The sequence below is a fragment of the Eschrichtius robustus genome, chromosome 10, assembly GCF_028021215.1.
Source record: "Eschrichtius robustus isolate mEscRob2 chromosome 10, mEscRob2.pri, whole genome shotgun sequence".
Taxonomy (NCBI): Eukaryota; Metazoa; Chordata; class Mammalia; order Artiodactyla; family Eschrichtiidae; genus Eschrichtius; species Eschrichtius robustus.
Window position 1 is genome coordinate 112492204 of NC_090833.1, and position 19212 is coordinate 112511415.

General features: G+C 36.5%; 1 protein-coding gene across 2 annotated transcripts in view; it reads left to right on the top strand.

Moving 5' to 3' along the window:
- Window positions 1-19212, top strand: part of GLRA3 (glycine receptor alpha 3) — a 188704-nt gene that overhangs the window by 139634 nt on the left and 29858 nt on the right. For both annotated transcript variants that reach the window (XM_068552806.1, XM_068552807.1), the window contains exons 6-7: window positions 10970-11107; window positions 13172-13386. In XM_068552806.1, the coding sequence (XP_068408907.1) occupies window positions 10970-11107; window positions 13172-13386 (353 nt within the window). The remainder of the gene's footprint in view (window positions 1-10969; window positions 11108-13171; window positions 13387-19212) is intronic.

Genomic DNA, 19212 nt, shown 5'->3' on the forward strand with positions numbered 1-19212 from the left:
AATGAAGGGCACCACATGTATTTAAATTTTTATATCTTTGTAATATATATTTATTAACTGACATGATTTTTATATTAGTGGATGAGTATAGTTCTAGTTTTTTAAATATAATCCTTCCTAAATCAAACCAAACTAATTTGGAATCATCTTTAAAGCTGCAATTTTGGTACTAAATTTGAAATTGTTGACACCATTAGTGGATCTTGCTGTATAGACTATAATGGTTTTATTAAGAAAATAATCTGTATGCAGTTGAGATAGCTAAAGTACTTGATAATTTTAGAGCTTAATTTTACTTTTCTTTGTATTGAAATAGGTAACTAGTTCAGCCCATATATTTTTACAGATATTGTCTTTGTGTTTGTCTTGAGTACCTTTTATCAAAAAATGTTTCTATAGAACAAAACTCAGTCAAATTAGTTGCTTTTATTTAGGAATCTTTTAAAATTCTTCACCTAATTCACATGCTGGAAAATAGGCCTTCTGAATTCCATTGAATTTCAATATAAGTTATCCAATTAAAAACAAGCAGTCCATCAATATAATTTTCTCAGAAGTTAAGATATTCCAAAGCACAGTTATTAAATAAATAAATAAATAAATAAATAAATAAATATTGTACAGCATTTGAGACCTCACTGTTCTCCCTTACTATTGTAGGGATTAATCTCAATGTGTACCTGTTTAGAAACATCGTATTTATAATTCCTATCTGAAAAAAAGTTTCAGAATCTAAGATTTTAGTGCTCCATTCATAACATAATTTGATTAAATATTTCCAACTGATTTTGAACAAATGCAACCGAAATTTAGAGAACCTATTTACTGAGAGTTCAGTACCATTGCAGAATATATAAGTTCATTTTTAAAGTACTTTCAAATGTTCAAATTTTTTAAAAAATTTATCTGATAGCAAGCAGTAAATAGAGAAACATGTTATGCCATGATGAAATATAATTTTTAATTCAACATCAGCTTTGTCACACACAGAGAATTATAGTTCACTTAACTGGACGTTCCTATAAAAATGTAAAATTTAACAACTATAACTCCTCTTCAATTGATGGAATGGAGCAGAGCTTATGGATGTAAAAGAAATCATATATGCATCATTACTAATTTCAAGAATACTGCATCTCCATAGATTTTTCAATTTAGTAAGAACGTAATTTTTAACATGGTGATGAGTTCCAACAAATATTTTGTTCAGATCCATCACAAACAAGTGACATTTATTTTCAATGCTGAACTTTTTAAATGAATTTAACAGACTTTACAATAGAATTTACAGTGACATCACATACTTCATCCTCAACACATGTAATTCCAAAAGAATTAGATTTAAAAATCAAACTCATTTAAAATCATTTTAACCAATTTTCTCTTTGAAGCAGGAAATGATACTGAAACAAAACTGCCATCATTTAATTGCTTGCAAATTTCCTGTTATGCGCTTTTCCAAGAAAACCTGAAGTCAAAAAAGAGTGAAATTAATTCAGAAAAATAATCATTCGATCTAAATAAAAATTCAGTTTTCGTAGAGTGATACGTAAATGCTCCCCCTGCAAACACACTTATCAAATGATCATCTTTGGGCAGTCTTCCAAAAAGGACTGTATCTTTTGAAATAGATGCTGGTATGTTTTCAGCTCATTTGTGTCTTGTGGCTTTTATGTGGACAGTGCTATCCTTGTAGCCCCTTTCGTGAATGTTAAATATAAACAACAACTTGTTCAAGTTGCACCTTCACCATCAACTTTTTGTGTGAAATGGAAATTTGGTGCTTGCTTTTTCAATAAATATTGGATTCTTTTAGCCATTGCTGCTAGGAGAGTTTATTACAAAATATGGGTGTTGCCAAACAGTAAAATAAATGTTTGTAGGTTTTAAAGCATTCGGATTACTTCCTATATGATCCTTAGCAGTACTAAGCTAGTAGTACTAAGCAGTACTCAGCTTTCAGTTACAACTAACATAATTTTCTGTGACACTTAGGCACTTTGACACTTCACAGATGTCCCAGGTTTGTACACCAAGTGCCCAGCAGGGGGAACAAAGGTGAAAACTACTGCCGCTACTGCGATCAGGAGTTAGCTGCCCTTGAAATGTTAGTTACTGAAGGGGTCTGATAAAGACAGAGGGACCATTGCTGAAGCGGGCTGTTTTACAGGTTTAACCTAATATTTCATACTCTATTATCCTATGGGAGAATCTGGAAGTAAAATTGAAGATGTACCAAACCAATAATGATGTATTTTAAAACAATGATTAATAATGATACCTAATCTAAAAATGAAGAATCTAGAACAACTGCTAAGTCAGAGAGGACATGGGGAAAAAAAAAAAAAAAGGTAATCTAGGGCTGTTTTGGCAAACCAAGATGTATGGTTAGAATTCTTATAACCAAGTGACTCCTTTACTAGGAGAAAGGAAGAAAAAAGGAAATCCTGAAAGATTGAATATTTTTTCTCTTAAGATGCTAAGCTCTCAAAAAAACCTGAGTCATCTTTTATAAAAAATAAATTTATTTTATTTATTTATTTTGGCTGCTTTGGGTGTTCGTTGCTGTGCACGGGCTACTCTTCGTTGCGGTGCTTGGGCTTCTCATTGTGGTGGCTTCTGTTGTTACGGAGCACGCGCTCTAGGCACGCGGACTTCCGTAGTTGTGGCATGCGGGCTCAGTAGTTGTGGCTCCTGGGGTCTAGCACTCAGGCTCAGTAGTTGTGGCACACAGGCTTAGTTGCCCCGCGGCATGTGGGATCTTCCCGGACCAGGGATCGAACCCGTGTCCCCTGCATTGGCAGGCGGCTTCTTAACCACTGTGCCACCAGGGAAGTCCCTGAGTCATCTTTAAGTCTACCCCAATCAGATGGGATGGAGGTGTCATATTAAGATACAAACAGTTGTAAATAACTGAAAACAAACACCCCTCTATTTTTCACATTGAGAATAGTAAATATTTAATTTAACACTGCTACACCTGGGTAATTGTTACAGTCTTTCCTCTGGAAGACTTCATCTGATTCTCCTTCTGCTCCTGTACTCCAGCTTAGTTTAGACCCCTTTCTGCACTCACATAGAACTCTGCTTATTCTCTATCAGACTCTTCACAATCTGTTAGTTTATCTGTTTTATTGTCAGCTGCCACTATTCTACGAGCATCTTGACTGGAGCCAGGTCATTCTGCAGTTCCAGCCGTTTACCTAGGTACTTATATAGGGTAGGAACTCAACAATTATTTATTAAATTAATGAACTAGTTAAATTAATTCCAGGGCAACATTTCGGTAATGAAATTTTTTCTTGTTGGTGATATTTGAATATTTTTATAGATGAGATTTTTTAAAAATAGAGTTTTTAGAGCAGTTTAAGGTTCACAATAAAATTGATCAGAAATTGACAATTTCCCTTACACTTCCCTACCCCCTCACACATGCACATCCTCTGCTAGTGTCAACACCCCACACCAGAGTGGTGCACTTATTACAATCCGTGGACCTACATTAAGGTTCACTCTTGGTGGTGTGCATTCTCTGAGTTTCGACAAATATGTAATGACATGTATTCCATTGTAGTATTGTGCAGAATAGTTTCACTGCCCTAAATATCCTCTGTGCTCTGCCTATTCACTTCTCCCTCCCCCAGATCCCTGGTTACCACTGATCATTTTCCTGTCTCCATAGTTTTGCTTTTTCTAGAATGTCATGATGTTGTAGATTTTTCAGATTGATTGACTTCTTCCACTTAGTAAGATGCATTTAAGGTTCCTGCATGTTTTCTCATGGCTTGATTGCTCATTTCTTTTTAGTGCTGAATACTATTCCATCATCTGGATGTACTGCAGTTTACCTATCCACTTACCTGCTGAAGAATATCTTGGTAACTTCTAAGTTTTGGCATGTACAAAGCTGCTATAAATTTCTATGTGCAGGTTTTTGTCTAGACATATTTTCGACTCATTTGGTTTTCAACTCATTTGATTGCTAGATCATATGGTAAGAGTATGTTTAGTTTTATAAGGATCCACCAAACTGTCTTCCGAAGTGGCTGTACCATTTTTTCATTCTCACCAGCAATGAATTCTTGTTAGTCCACATCCTCATCAGTATTTGGTGTTGTCAGTATTCTGGATTTTGGTCATTCTGATAGGTGTGTTGGTTTCTTGTTGTTTTAATATGAAATTCTCTAATGACATACAAGAATTTTTTAAAAGATTATAAATTTATATCTCCTAATATCTTATACCTGCCCCCTACCATTTCTTATGTTTAATTAGAGTTTTTTAAAAACTGTTTTCTTATCTAATGTCAGAGAAATTGGGAATTTGCATGCTGTTCTTCAGAGGGCTGGAAAAGATCTCAAGGAAAAATTACAATTCTTTCAAATATTGCAAACTTCCACAGCATATTAATTGCATATCTATTTAACCCATTTTTTGTGCTTCAAACTATGATTAATTATTTAAATATATATCAGGAGTGTATTTTCTAAGGTATTTGCGTGCACAAAATTATACACGTTTAAAAAAATTCTGCGTACATCCATTTCAAGCTCTCCACTCGCCAAAGTTGATGAGAAGTCCACCATCATAAATTCTTCAGGACACCCTCTCCTTCATAGTGTTAGAAAACAGTGTCTGGGTTTATGTGAGTCTTGAACCAAAGTCTATCAGGCTGTTATTGCCACGCTGCTGCTTCTCCTTATGGACATCAATGTCATTACCAAATGCTGAACATTGGGTTGTGTTCTGCTATTGCCCACTCTCGATTAGCCCCAGAGGTACCACTCAAGAAGTTCAGGCTCCAGAAGCTTTTTCTGCATCTCAAGATTATACTTACGTCTTGCTTTCCCGTGCCACAGATATTCACACCGCTATGGTCCACTTGATGTTCTACACCCCCCTCCCCCCAGTCACAGTGCCGCATGCAATTGGCACAAGTTTTTAATGTTTATACATGCTTAGATAGCTCCCTACACTTTATTTTTGATTCCTTTGATCAGCCTGTCTGTTTCTTTAACAGTAACTAATCCTTTCCTATTCTTTCTTTATAGTGTATTTTAATTAGATTTATAAGGCTATATTCAATTATATCATAAAATCAGAGGGCTGGAAAAGGCTTTGGAGTTCTTCTATTTTAGCTAACACAATGATTAAGGGTCTCATAACATTCCTGACAGATCATTTCCTAGCCTCTGCTTGAGGGAAACTTGTTACCTTACCAATTCCACTGTCAAATTCTTTTAGAACCTTCTCACTTACACTTATTTAGCTGAAATGTGCCTTCTTGAACTTCCTATTTTGTTTGTTACTTTTCTGTCTTCACCTTTCTCTTTCCAAGGTGAAAATTCTCCGATCCTTCCTATAGCTTTTTTTTCCTTTCTATATTATCTCCCTTGATAATCTCAGATAGCCTACAATTTTAATCTCATCCTTAGGTAGGTGACTCTCAAACTTATAACTACAATCCTGATCTCACTTTCAATGTATAGGTCCGTGATTTCAACAATTTTCAACATATAAATCAATGTTCAAACTTGTTAGCAACACCTGCATCTCCTGCTAGCATCTTAAATTCAGTGTACCCCCAAGTAAACACATCAGATACAAACACACAAGCACATCTTGCTCCTTTCCTTTTATCTATTTCTAATTCAAACAGTCAACCTCCTCGTACATGTTACATACTATTTTAGGTACTGGAAAAATATGCCAGTGACTAAAATAGAATAATCTCTGCTTTTATAAAGTTTAAATTCCAGGAGGCTAGATAAAAAATAAACAAAATAAAAACTTGATGACTATATACCATGTCAGGTAAAGAGTAGTTCAAAGGAAAAAAATAAACAGGAAAGGCTAATGTAGACTTATTGGAAGAAGAGTATTTTATAAGATGGTCAGAGAAGGCTACTCTACTGACATGACACGTAAGCAAAGACTGTGGCATAGCTACTTGTCAGTGACTTAGACTTGAAACTTTGAAAAGTTCTTTAACTTCTTATTTTCCCTTAACAATATATTTAATTAATTTCCAATTTTGACAAAATGATCTACTGAAGTATTACCTCTACCTTATATTCCTGAAGAACCATTGAGGAAGAATGAAAATGTTTTCTTTACCTTCTCAAGAATGCAAATAAACCTTTTAAAATTTAATTTATTTTATTGTGTTCAAAACACTTAGCATGAGATCTACCTTCTTAACAGATTTTTAGGCGTACAATACATTATTGTTGACTGTAGGTATGATGCGATACAACTGATCTCTAGAGCTTATTCATCTTGTTTGACTAAAACTTTATGCTTGTTGATTAGTTATTCTCATTTCCCCATCCTTCAGCCCCTGACAGCCACCATTCCATTCTTTAATTCTATGAATCTGATAATTTAAGATGCCTCATACAGGTGAAGTCATGCCGTATGTGTCTTTCTGTGACTGGCTTATTTCACTTGGCACATTATCCTTGAGCTTCATCCATGGTGCCGCAAAAACTAAAAATATAAGACTACCGTGTGATCCAGTAATCCCACTTCTGGGTATTTATCACAAGAAGTGAAATGAGAATCTTGAAAAAATACTAGCACTACTGTGTTCATTGTAGCACTGTTCACAGTAGCCAAGATGTGGGAACAAGCTATACGTCCATTGACAGACGAATGGACAAAAAATGTAATATATACATACAGTGGGGTACTATTCAGCCTTTAAAAAGAAGGAAATTCTGTAATATAGGGGAAAAAACCCTTAGTTTCTGAAGGTGGTAGTTTCTTAAATCTTGGTTGCAATGTGAAATTGGAAACCATAGCAATGAACTCTTCTTTTTTTTGTTGTTGAAGTATAATTGATTTACAATATGGTGGTAGTTTCAGGTGTATAGTAAAGTGCAGCAAAATAATCTGAAAAAAATATGACTATATAACTGAATCACTTTGCTGTATATTTTGCAATGAACTCTTCATGCTCTTGTAAATTAAAATCTGTTTGTGTCTTGAACGTTAAATGGATCTTTTGCCTGTGCATGATTTTTAAGAGCATGCTTTGATCATTTGGAAAACATTAGCTTAATGAGTTATTCAGATATTCCAAACATTGACACATGACATTATGCAATATTGAAAAGTCACATTTGTTAATATCACCATTGAGCTCATCAAAAAATCTTTAAGTATTGGGAAAATAATTTTTCCAAAATTTAATGTTAAATAGAAAACTCAAAATCTACCATTGACAACAAATACTGTCAGTTGTTTCCCTCAACACGATAGGTTCACTCACTTCTTTTATTTTCAAGAAAATGATTGGCCATATACCTAATCATAATAACCGTAGTTTGCCAGTCATTTTTTTTTCAAGTAAAAATGGTGTTTCGAGCAAAACCAGCTGGCTTACTTGCAAATCAATCACACCAGTGCTTTTCCTTAAAAGAACCATCGTGTTACAACGTGCAGCTGAAGTGCTTTATCCGTACTTCCCATTTTGATACACAGAATATTAAAAGGACATTTATATAAGGGTCAAAATTTACTAAGATTATAATTGTTATTGTTTCATCAAGGATTGAGGACATTCTTAAATAAAATGGCATTGTTTATACTGCAAGATATGGCAGTAAAGAATACAATAACCACTAACACAGTTTGGAGCTACCGCTTTTATTCTAAAGCACTAGAAGTTTTACTTACTGTGTTTTCACCATCTGGACCAATGTCAACACAATGAAAAAGGCAGATAATGTCTTATGAATATGAAAGCAGTTTGGATTTTGTGAATCCCATGAGAAGATTCTACTAGAGTGATGTTTCTAAAGCACAGTTTTTGTCATGTCACTCCCCTGCTCAAAAGATTTCATTTGTTTATCATTGCCCACAGGGAATTTTAAAAAAATCAAACTTTGCAACCTGGAGTGTAAATTTTATATAATCTTACATTAATTCATATTTTCATTCCATATGCTTCTTCATGCAAACTGGCTCTAGATAAATAAAATTATTGCTATTCCTATTATAAACCTTGGGAGTTTGTGGTTTCTTTCAGCCAATTATACTATTTCCTTTGCCTGAGTGCCTCACTGTCTCTCACGTTCTTTATATGCTGGTCTTGCCGTTCTTCAAGGTCCAACTCAAATGAGGCTTAAATGGCTATTATAGATCCCTCTTCTGAATGCACATAGCACTTTGAACCTCCCCCATGCCACTTATTTTCTACCTGGTAATAGCACCTCACATCCCCTGAAACCCAGTAGGATGCCTTACATATGGTGTGTGCCGGATAGATACTTGTTGAAGAAACAAGTGTTTGCTTGCATTGAGTCATTTGTTTACACGTTTCCCTGCAGCTACCCTATGAGATTGTTGGCTGAAGGTAGGGTTAATGCCTTTGTTCCCTCAATGAAGTATTCCTTGTTGTGGAACTCATTATGGTACAAGGCAATTCAGCTCACAGCCTCAATCTCATTAGCCAGTCTCTTCACCTTGGCAATTATCAGAATTGTATAAAGTTCTGCCAACCAAAAGCATAACGATGCTAAAACACTGTGAACTGTGTAGAAAAGTACTGATTTCTTTTTAAAGTTATGTTTGAAGGCTTATTGAGGCAAAATTACCATTTAGTTAATTTCCTTGAACATCCACTTAGTTACTTAGAATAAAAACATTACCGCCTAAAATTGTCGTCTCACTATTTTCCTTCTGGTTTCAAACTTAAATACTTTATGGACCTTAAGGAAATAGCATAGCTTGATTAAGATATGCCCATGCCGGGCTTCCCTGGTGGCACAGTGGTTGAGAATCTGCCTGCCAACGCAGGGGACACGGGTTCGAGCCCTGGTCTGGGAAGATCCCACACGACACGGAGCAACTGGGCCCGTGAGCCACAACTACTGAGCCTGCGCGTCTGGAGCCTGTGCTCCGCAACAAGAGAGGCCGCGACGGTGAGAGGCCCGCGCACCGCGATGAAGAGTGGTCCCCACTTGCCGCAACTAGAGAAAGCCCTCGCACAGAAACGAAGACTCAACACAGTCATAAATAAATAAATATATAAATAAAAGAACGTGAATTTCTTTAAAAAAAAAAAAAAAAAAAGATATGCCCATGCCTAAATCACTTAGTGTGCATGATTATCTGACACAAGAGCAAGCTGAGTATGTTGTCTATAAATTGCATCAGAGACTAACTAAGCCTTGTCTTTGAGGGAATTTCAGAGAGCTACTTCCTTTTCACAGAAAACCCTAAGAAAAACTTAGAACATAAAAACAAAACAGGGTTTCAGTTCATTTCTCCATTTATCTGTCTAAATTGGGAAATATCTCACATATTTTTGTCTTCAGGGATTGCACATATGGAAGAATAGGGTACCTGTCTTACCTGGAAGTAAATAAGAATCAGTGCCTATTTTACTTTTGATCCTTGAGAAACGTGCATCTATTTTCTCTTTAGGTAAAGTGGTATAGACAATGGATATATCAAAAGACTTGCAAATAAAAGTGGAAGCCTTCTATTATTAGCCACCAAATCATTGATTGCAGGGTTCAATGAAATGTATTCCAGTGTAAGCAAGTCAAACATAAGTCCTTGCTGTGCTAAGTCCAATGGTCTAGAGGACAGTCCTGCAGGTCTTCTTATCTGTCCCGGAACCAGAATTCAGGCGTGTCCCCTTCAGTCTGGAGGACTTTACAACCTCTACCAAATAGCGCTTGCTCCGTAATGAGCCATCATACGGATGCTGCGGCTGCTAAAGCCAGCTTCCCCGTAGCCAGTGGAGTGGATGTCGTGAGGCGTGCCCGCGGGTCAGGAGGGTGGGCTGGGCATCTGGCTCCGGTCACTATCACCACAGCTGGATCAGATTCAGCTCTTTCGGGGATGTCTTCCAGGTATTGTGGGAGGAAGAAGGGTGATCAGTTCCCTTCCAGACACCTCGCCCTGCTCAGCCTAACCTGCCCCGCGTCAGCTGTTTCTAATCATGCACACAGCCCCTTGTCGACAACATGAGCTACCAGAGAATTTGTTCGGGACACTTTCCCTTGTTTGCCACTTGCTTCATGCACCTAGAGCTTCTGCTTCCTTTATCTGGCCCCTTGCCTTTGTTCAGAGGCCAGACTGTGCTTCCTCTCTTCCTACCTCCAGGGCAGCTGTGAACTCTGACCACCTGCAATCTTCCCCGCAGGTGACGTTCCCTTTGACTCCTTCTCTGCAACGGCCTTCAAGTGCACCTTTCAACAGCCTCTCACTCAGAGGGAAGAAAGAGATCAAATTCTGCTTTCCTTAGATACCACTCCTATAGACAGATGACATTTTAATTTGCTAAAAGACGCTGACTTATTACAAAATATATTCCTGAATTCTAGTCTGAATTCACTCATGCTATGTGCAAGAGTTTATCCCTCCACAAACATGTGGATTTTCTTTGTATACCGACTTTCCCTGAATAGCAGTCATTTCTATCTAAAATATCCTTTTGTCCATTTTGGGACTCGGGATGCAGAAGCAGATGCCATAAACTGAAATAGTTAATGATTAAACCAAGAAAGGTATCAGCTCTGGTTCGTTCCCTCCATGGATGTTATAGTTTAGGTCATTTCCTAACCCGTGACAATTTCAGTTTCTGTTGAAAGGGTCCTGAATAACTTGAGAAAAGGTGAGGAGAGATCTAATGCAGTGGAACCAAAATGAATTGCTGAGTTAATGCAGTAGCTGCCCATCCCAAGGAAAGAATGTATATGCCTATTCTTTAAGGTTCCTACGTGCCATGCCATACTTATTATTAGCCTACTACATTTTCTTACATTATTTGATAAATATTCTGTATGAAGAGACTTCAGTAGACTGGAGTTGTGCCATACATAGCTCAATCAATAGAGTTAAGGTGACACTGTTTGGTCTTCCCATCCTATGGGAACTCTACAAGTGATTATTTTAAATTTCACTCCTTTGAATGCCCTTTTCTCTATAAATATTTTTATTATGTTTTGCCTAGTTGGGTACACAATGAATGATCTCATTTTTGAATGGCAAGATGAGGCACCTGTACAAGTGGCAGAAGGACTCACTTTGCCCCAGTTTCTGTTGAAAGAAGAGAAAGATTTACGACACTGCACTAAACATTACAACACAGGTAGGAGCTGAGTGTTCTTCAGTACACTTATGACTTGTGGTTTTATGATATTCAGATGTTTCTTAATTATAGCGCTAGGTTAATTATTTTAACAATTTATAGCTGAATTTTTTTTTATGGTCATAGAGCAGAGAATGGATGTCTTTGAACCTTACGGAAGCTTTGACTCATCACACCTTGTTGTATAATTGGTTTGTATGGAACAAAAGAAATGCTTGGTGTTCAATTATATTTAACTAATTTCTTTTGTTGTGAAATGCCTATAGTTACATAGTAATGATGTTTCCAAAAAAGTTCCTTCAATTTCTGTGTGAGCCATAAAATGTACTTTTTAACTGGCCTGTAGCTGTAAACATTGTGTTTGCTAACAAAATGAAAGAGGTCGCTTTTTGTTTTAAGGCTTCACTTGCCTAAATTTTTAGTTTAGCCACAATGTCATGCATTTCAAGGTATTGTTACTAAGCATCTACTACTCACGTTGACACAGTAGCCTTTTACCTTTGAGAATAAATATCAGATACAGTCATCAACATCAAGGACTGCAAGACTTGTACATTCATGTTATTTGTTCACTTCTCTCACAACTGGAACTGGCTGTTTCCGTAATATCTCTTCTAACTGCCTAATCTACAAGTTCCCTTAAACTGCCCACAGTTGAGGCATCACTGCAAAGTGGTGAGCGCTGGCCTCCCACTAGCATCTGTGGCTGCTCTTATTATTTCCTTACAGTAACTATGATTTTTCTTGGGCTCAACATTTCCAGAACTGTGACCTGACCTTTCACTACATAGTCAGCCCTCCATATCATATGGGCTCACATTCAAAGATTCAACCAACTGGGGATTGAGCATATTGGGGAAAAAAATTCCAGAAAGTTCCAAAAAGCAAAGTTCTCCCTGTACCATTTGTTAAAGAGACCATGCTTTCCCTGTTGAATAGTCTTAGTCCTTTGTCTAAAGTCAGTTGACCATAAATGATCAGTTCTTGACTTTCAATTCTATTCCATTAATCTGTATATCTTTACTTATGACAGTACCATACTTTGTGATTATTGTAGATTTGTAGCAAGTCTTGAAATTGGGAAGTGTGAGTTCACCAAATTTGTTCTTTTTTTCCCTCAAGGCTATTTTGGCTATTGTAGGTCCCTTGCATTTTCATACTAGTTTTAAGATCAGCCTGTCAATTTCTGCATAAAAGCCAGTTGGGATTTTGATAGAAATTGCAATAAATTTGTAGATCAATATGGGAAGTATTGCAACCTTAAGTATGTTAACTCTTCTGATTAATGACTACAAAATGACTTTCTATTTATTTTGATCTTCTTTAATTTTGTTCAACTGTGTTTTGTAATTTTTAGTGTAGAAGTTTTACACTTTTTTGTTAAATCTATTTCTAAATATTTTATTTTATTCGGTTCTTGTAAATGGAATTGTTTTCTCAGTTTAATTTTTGGATTGCCCATTGCTAGCGTACAGAAACACAATTGCTTCTTGTGTACTGATAGTGTGTCCTGTAACCTTGCTGAACTCTTCAGCTCCAGTAGATTTTTAGTGAATTCTTTAGGATTTTCTAAAAACAAGGTAATGGCTTCTACTTACAGAGATAGTTTTACTGCTTTCTTTTCAGTCTAAATGCCTTTTATTTAATTGTTTGCCTAATTGCCCTGGCTGGAACCTCAAGGTACAGTGTTTAAAAGGAGGTGTAAAAGCAGACACGAATCAAGTGAAAAATTAAACATTTTAGTACTTTGCAAGTGTGACGTGCTAATCAAGTGTGAAGTAATAAGGTTATATATTATTCCCTGAAATAGCACGCTGTTCTATTACATTGCTTCTAGGTGCTCACCGAAAAAAAGGAAAACTAGTTTTCAGAAAACAACTTGCGTATATGGTTTGGGATCCCATTTCACTGCAGCTTTATGCAGGAGTAATAGTTATGTAATTTCATTATAATCGTATAATTATGCAGAAAGGCCAAATGATGATGAAAGCAAACTTGTGACCTTTGCTGCCGTATCAAAGACCTGTTTTTACCAACCACGGCATTTATTTCACAACCAACTAGGAAAGTTTACGTGTATAGAAGTGCGATTCCATCTCGAACGACAGATGGGCTACTATCTGATCCAGATGTACGTTCCCAGTCTCCTGATTGTTATTCTCTCCTGGGTTTCGTTCTGGATCAATATGGATGCTGCTCCAGCCAGGGTAGCCTTGGGAATAACCACTGTGCTGACTATGACTACACAGAGTTCAGGGTCACGAGCTTCCTTACCAAAGGTAAGTGCGCTGAATGGCCACACACGCATATTTGCACTAATATGTGCATATAGCATTACCCAGTTTTGGCCAGAGCGTTTTCAGCAGTATTTACAGTTGGTCCCTGATTTACCGTGGTTCGACTTAACGATTTTGTTTTGACTTTTATACGGTGTGAAAAGCCATAGGCATTCAGTAGAAACCGCACTTCGAGGTTTGAACTTCGACCCTTTGCTGGGCCGGTGGTGTGTGCTATCTGCTCTCACGATGCTGGCCAGTGGCAGCTACAGCTCCCATCAGCCACGTGGTCAGGAGGGTAGACAATGATACGCTCACGCGCCTTCTGTACCCAGACAGCCATTCTGTTTTCCACGGTCAGTACAATGGTCAGTAAATTGCATGAGACAGTCAACACTTGATTATAAAATATGCTTTGTGTGTTTTAAAGATGTGCTGAAATAAAACACAGGAATACCTTCTTATGCATTTGGCAACATAGCAATAGAAAATTATTTTCTTTTCCTAAATGAAAAAATTTCTAGGAAAGAAATTTCTACCGTCTAAACTAAGCAATCCTGTCTGACCTCCAGCAAGCTTCACTATTCTTTTCATTACAGTGATGTACCTTAAGGTAATAAAATCATATCCACTTTCCTGGTGCATTTGATGCTATCTCCCTGCCATGCCAAGTAAATTATAAATCTGCTGTCATGGCTTCCTTACCCCTTACTATGAATCGCATTCTCTGACTCAATTGATTCAATTAAAATGTCTAAATAAATAAAAGTTGACGTCAGGATATTTTATCATTAAAAATGTTACTATCGGAAGAACTTGATATTTAACAATGCTCACTGTGCCTTGCTAAGATTTAATGGTTGTCTTTCAAAATAAGGTTTACCTTTATTAACACATCATTATATTTTCAAAATGATCTATATCAACTAGTGTTTTATAAAATATCGTCCAAATGAAAATTGTAAACCCGTTTATAAGATTGAGTGCTTTTTTATATACGGATAAATGTCTCAAGGGCTCTGAGTAATAGTTGAAGTTCCATAGTCAATTTGTAAATGAAATTGCCAGTTTACTCATTGATTTCTTTCTCCATGAGCTAAACAGAAATGAAAGCTCATTCATTCCGTAAGTTGTTATCCAGATAGTGAGGCACTTAGTGATTCATTTAAGGAAACTACAGCTTCTGTGAGGCAGAGCAAAAAGGCATCTGGATACAGAGATGAAGGCAGAATTGGGAGAGCATGAAGGTTTGGGTGCAGGAAGCAGAAATAAAGAAAGCAATAAATTAAAAAAATGGAACAGAGACAGGAGGGTTTTTTTTGTTTTTTTTTTTTTGTTTGTTTGTTTTTTTAAGGAAAGAAAGGTCTGAGATGACTTCATAGTTTTTCTCAAGAAGTTTTTTTTAAAGGCATTAATTTCACCATGATCTCAGGGAAGGAATAAATTTTCAATCATTAGCTCAAATACACACATAGATATATATAAAACCTCTCCATCTCTCAGATCATAGAGACACTGGAAATATGATAACAGATTTAAAGAATTGATTAGCAAACAGATATCTTAAGAGTTGGTGATTATATCATCTTAGGCTTTGTGATAGTTAAGGAATGGGTTATGTACATTAGAATTCAGGATGGCAGATGCTGAAGTCCCAGAATAAACAAGAATTATCCTATTGGATGAGATCATTCAAAAGAGTAGAATTCTCTTGAAAAATGCAATCTTGATTCTGCAGTTTGGAAAGGCGAGGGGCGAGGGCTCACACTTGCATTTAGGAATAGGAGTCTGAGACCACACACCTTAAGATCTGCTATTCTCAGCCTCACAAAAGAACCCTCAGATGCCTGAAAATCTTGCCACAGAAACATCCACCATTCTCGTACTGACAAAAATCCAAGAAGGAGGAAAACAAAATTAAATTCAGGAAAACAATAGGGGATTATCAGACACAGGAGGGAGAAGCAATAAATCATTAATTTATGATAATCGCTCAGTGTTTTTTGTCCAGGCTCTCTGCCAATGCATCTCCTGTAGATAAGAAGGAGCTTGGAAATTGGTCAAGCAAGACCCAAAGTAGACAATCTCAGAGAATGTACTTGAGCCAACGCCTTGTGAACTACAGACCTGAGATTCCTCGCTGATATTTCCTGTTGCACTGGCTTCTGCGGTGTCATAAATCAGGCATGTAATAGCCCACAGCAAGAAGACTCCTGTGATTCATTTCCTGGAACTTGGAGCAGTCTGGCATTTCCGCAGTGCCTGCATTAGGTGGCCAGAAGAGGGTGACAATGCATCCTGTGGCCAGCATTTTTTCAAAGTTGCAAAACTTAGGAACACTTCCTAACGTTGTGTATTTGGAGGAGAGTGAGTGAGAAAAACTGGCAGTGATCATAGAGCCATATCATGGAGGGTTTTATAGAAGTTGGTAAGGATTAAGTTTATTTTGGATGGAGTTTGGAAGAATCTTAATAGGAAGAGGTAAAAATGGAAGCAGAGATACTACCAAGAAAACTGTAGCTCAGAGCAGAGGATGGTCTGGCTAGATTGGTAGTCGCAGAGATGGAGAGTAGCAGATGGATTTAGAAAGAGGTAGATTTTTTTTTTTTTTTTTTGAGAAAATCTCAAATAGAGATGGAATAGACAAGGTTTGCTTATGAACTGGACTTTGAGGAGTAAGGGAAAGGTGGGAGTCAAGGGTAGCCTTAGGCTGAGTAACTGGGCACGTAGTGGTAATAGTTACTCATGGGGAAGGTGGGGGGAGGTAAGAGTTCTATGGTTGAACATGTTAAGTTTGAGATGTTTATGACCGTCACATGCAATCGTCAGAAAGGACACCCAAGCCTCGGACTTCAAGGAGTAAACTACAGATGCATAGGGAAGCAGACCAGAGATGGTTCTTCTAAGAGTAAAAGAAAGTCCAGAAAGAGGGGGAAAGAAGATGTGTTTGTGGTTGGCCCTCCTCCTCCAGTTGGAAATGGACCTGCATATTCAAAGTCCCTTCTCTCCTTTCCTCTTCTAGGGCCGTCTCTCCCCCACACGCAGAATAGGTTAGACAGCTCAGTTAAAGGCTAGACCCACTCACCCCAAAACTTTTCTCCCAAACTCGTTGAGATTCCCAACATTTTGTGATTTTTTTTTTCAGATGTGAAAAGCAATCCTCCTTGGGAGAATTAGATTTTAATCAGGGGTCAAAGAGAGGATAGTATTAGTCACTGAACTATTTTTGAGTATATATTTGATTTACACATAGTTAAGATCTTGGCACTGAGGGAATTATATTTTTTTATTAAGTATAGGGATGGGTAGGAATAGGGAAAATCATAGGAGGGACAAGATATCATTTTAATTTGTAAACTATGATTCTAGAAATAATTGCTTTAGGGAACTCTGGGAAGATCTGGGTATACAGCAATATTTTTCCCCATTCATTTTGTTTGTGAAACCCACCAGGAGTGGCTTTTTGAGAGGACAAACTATCTTTTACATATTTTTATCCTCAGAGCCTAAATCAGTACATGATATGGGTCTATTGAGTAAATGTCATGCAGATGTTTAAAGACAGTGTGAGCTTTTAAACTTTACTCCATAGTTAACTTGAAAAGCAAGAATATGCCATTTTTTCATCTCTCTCAAAAAGAATGTAAAAGCTCAATTGAATTACTCTTTACTTATGTAGAGTCATATATTCCCCTGAGAATCACCAAATTAATGAAAAAGAATTTAAATATTGCCATGTATCTACCGTACAGTATAATAAAAACATTGGTTCTTAGGAAACGTAACAATAGCTTTCACATGATTTTTTTTAAACATCTTTATTGGTGTATAATTGCTTTACAATGGTGTGTTAGTTTCTGCTGTATAACGAAGTGAATCATCTATACGTACACATATATCCCCATATCTCCTCCCTCTTGCGTCTCCCTCCCTCCCACCCTCCCTATCCCACCCCTCTAGGTGGTCACAAAGCATTGATATTTAAGTTTTTATTCTTCATAAAGACACCAACTATAGAAGTGATTACAGTTGTTAGAACATATAAATCTAACTGCTATATTTATATTTGAATGCCATGATTTTGTGAGCACACAGAGATCTATGTGACATTACACTGAAAAGACGAGATGGGAAGGAAAATGAAGTATTTGTATTCACTACTGTGTTCTTTTCTAATTAGCTCTCATTCTTCTCAAAAAAAAAAAAATACCCTGCAGTTTTAAAGGAGAGTAAATTGTAAATATCAGCGGGAATTAAATGGGGCGAGGGGGTTGCATAGTAATCAGGTTTTCCTATTGATAACTATTACTGTCAGTAACGTTTTGATCCTCACCGATTGAATAAAAGATTCTCATGTCTACTCAAAGTATAGTTAACTAAAATTACTTCAGTCAAGTTCAGTACAAATATGATGCAAGTGGGCTCATTTTTAATTCATTAATGAGACAAAATAGTTAATAATATACTTAACTTTATTATACAATATTTGATGTAGTAATTTAATTTAAAAGAATTTTCATTGAATATGTTAATAATTTTGTTCCATATTATATTCACTTAGGGAAAAGAGAGAAAAAGAAAAAAGGCACAGAAAATGAAAAAATCATTTATGTAAGAATCATAAAAAATTTCTTTTAAAATCAAAAGGTATAATGCGTATGAATATTATTCAATTTTATTAGTGTTTTTTTTCTGTCTCCAGTAAATAGATAATTCCTAAACATAGGTGGATCCTATAATAAGAATAGAAATTGATAGACATCTCTGGTTCTACATTTGGTCTTAGTACCTACAATTAATAGGCTTACTAGGTCTCATTAGGCTGAATTGAACAATTATCAAGTATGTCCTCTGTAGCGGACATAGAGACAGAGCCACTGCATAAATTCTTAAATGTGATGGCACAATCTGGAGAAAGTATATGATCAAATGATAAAGTTTAAAAATTTTTGAAATGACATAGTACAGTGGCTTTGACATCAAATGAAGTTTAAAAGCAAAAGGTGTATACGCAACTTCGAGCCAATTTTACCTATTTAATGTCTTAAATGCCCTTTACCATATTTATATAAGTCCTGGAATCATACCATGAACCTCCTGACAGATAAAATTGGATGTAAAACTCCCCCTTTGCCAGGGGAATAAAGAATTTTTGGTCCCAAAGTCAGTGTTGGAAACACCTTACAGGTTTTATCTGTCTTCCTGATTCCTGTTTGAAGTTATAAATGAAAGTCTCAGATCTTGGAAAAAAGGGGAATGGGAGGGTACGTGGGTATAATAAAGATGATCTTATAGAAATACAAAACCTCCAGTGCAAAAATACAAGGAAGAGAGAAGTCACAAATATAATTCAACTTTCCTTGAGTAGGTCAAAAATAGATAACGTACTGTATTAAGAAATGCTGGTAACTAACAGCATGCACCTAAGAAGCGTTTCCAGTGACATCTAGATTTTACAGATTCATTTAAGTGTTAGAACACAAGAATCATGTCCCATAGAAAAGACAACAGTAAAGCCCCTATAATTGAAGCAAAAGTCAGAGACGACGGGGTGACCTTTCAAAATACCTTAGCTTTTTTAATTGCATTTTTCTTAACTGATGACTGGATGGATTGATCAAGTTCATCACTTTGGAAATAATGCAGTTCTGCTATTATGATTCTCTGTTACATTTCATCTCTTAAAAACCTTTATGTGGCAAATAAATACTGTCTTCAAAGCATCATTCATTTACTAAGGTTTATGAGGATCATAATCAGTATGAATATGACATCAGTAGGATTCTGCGGTTGTGAGTTGCCCTCCAGGATGATAAATGGCAAAGCTCA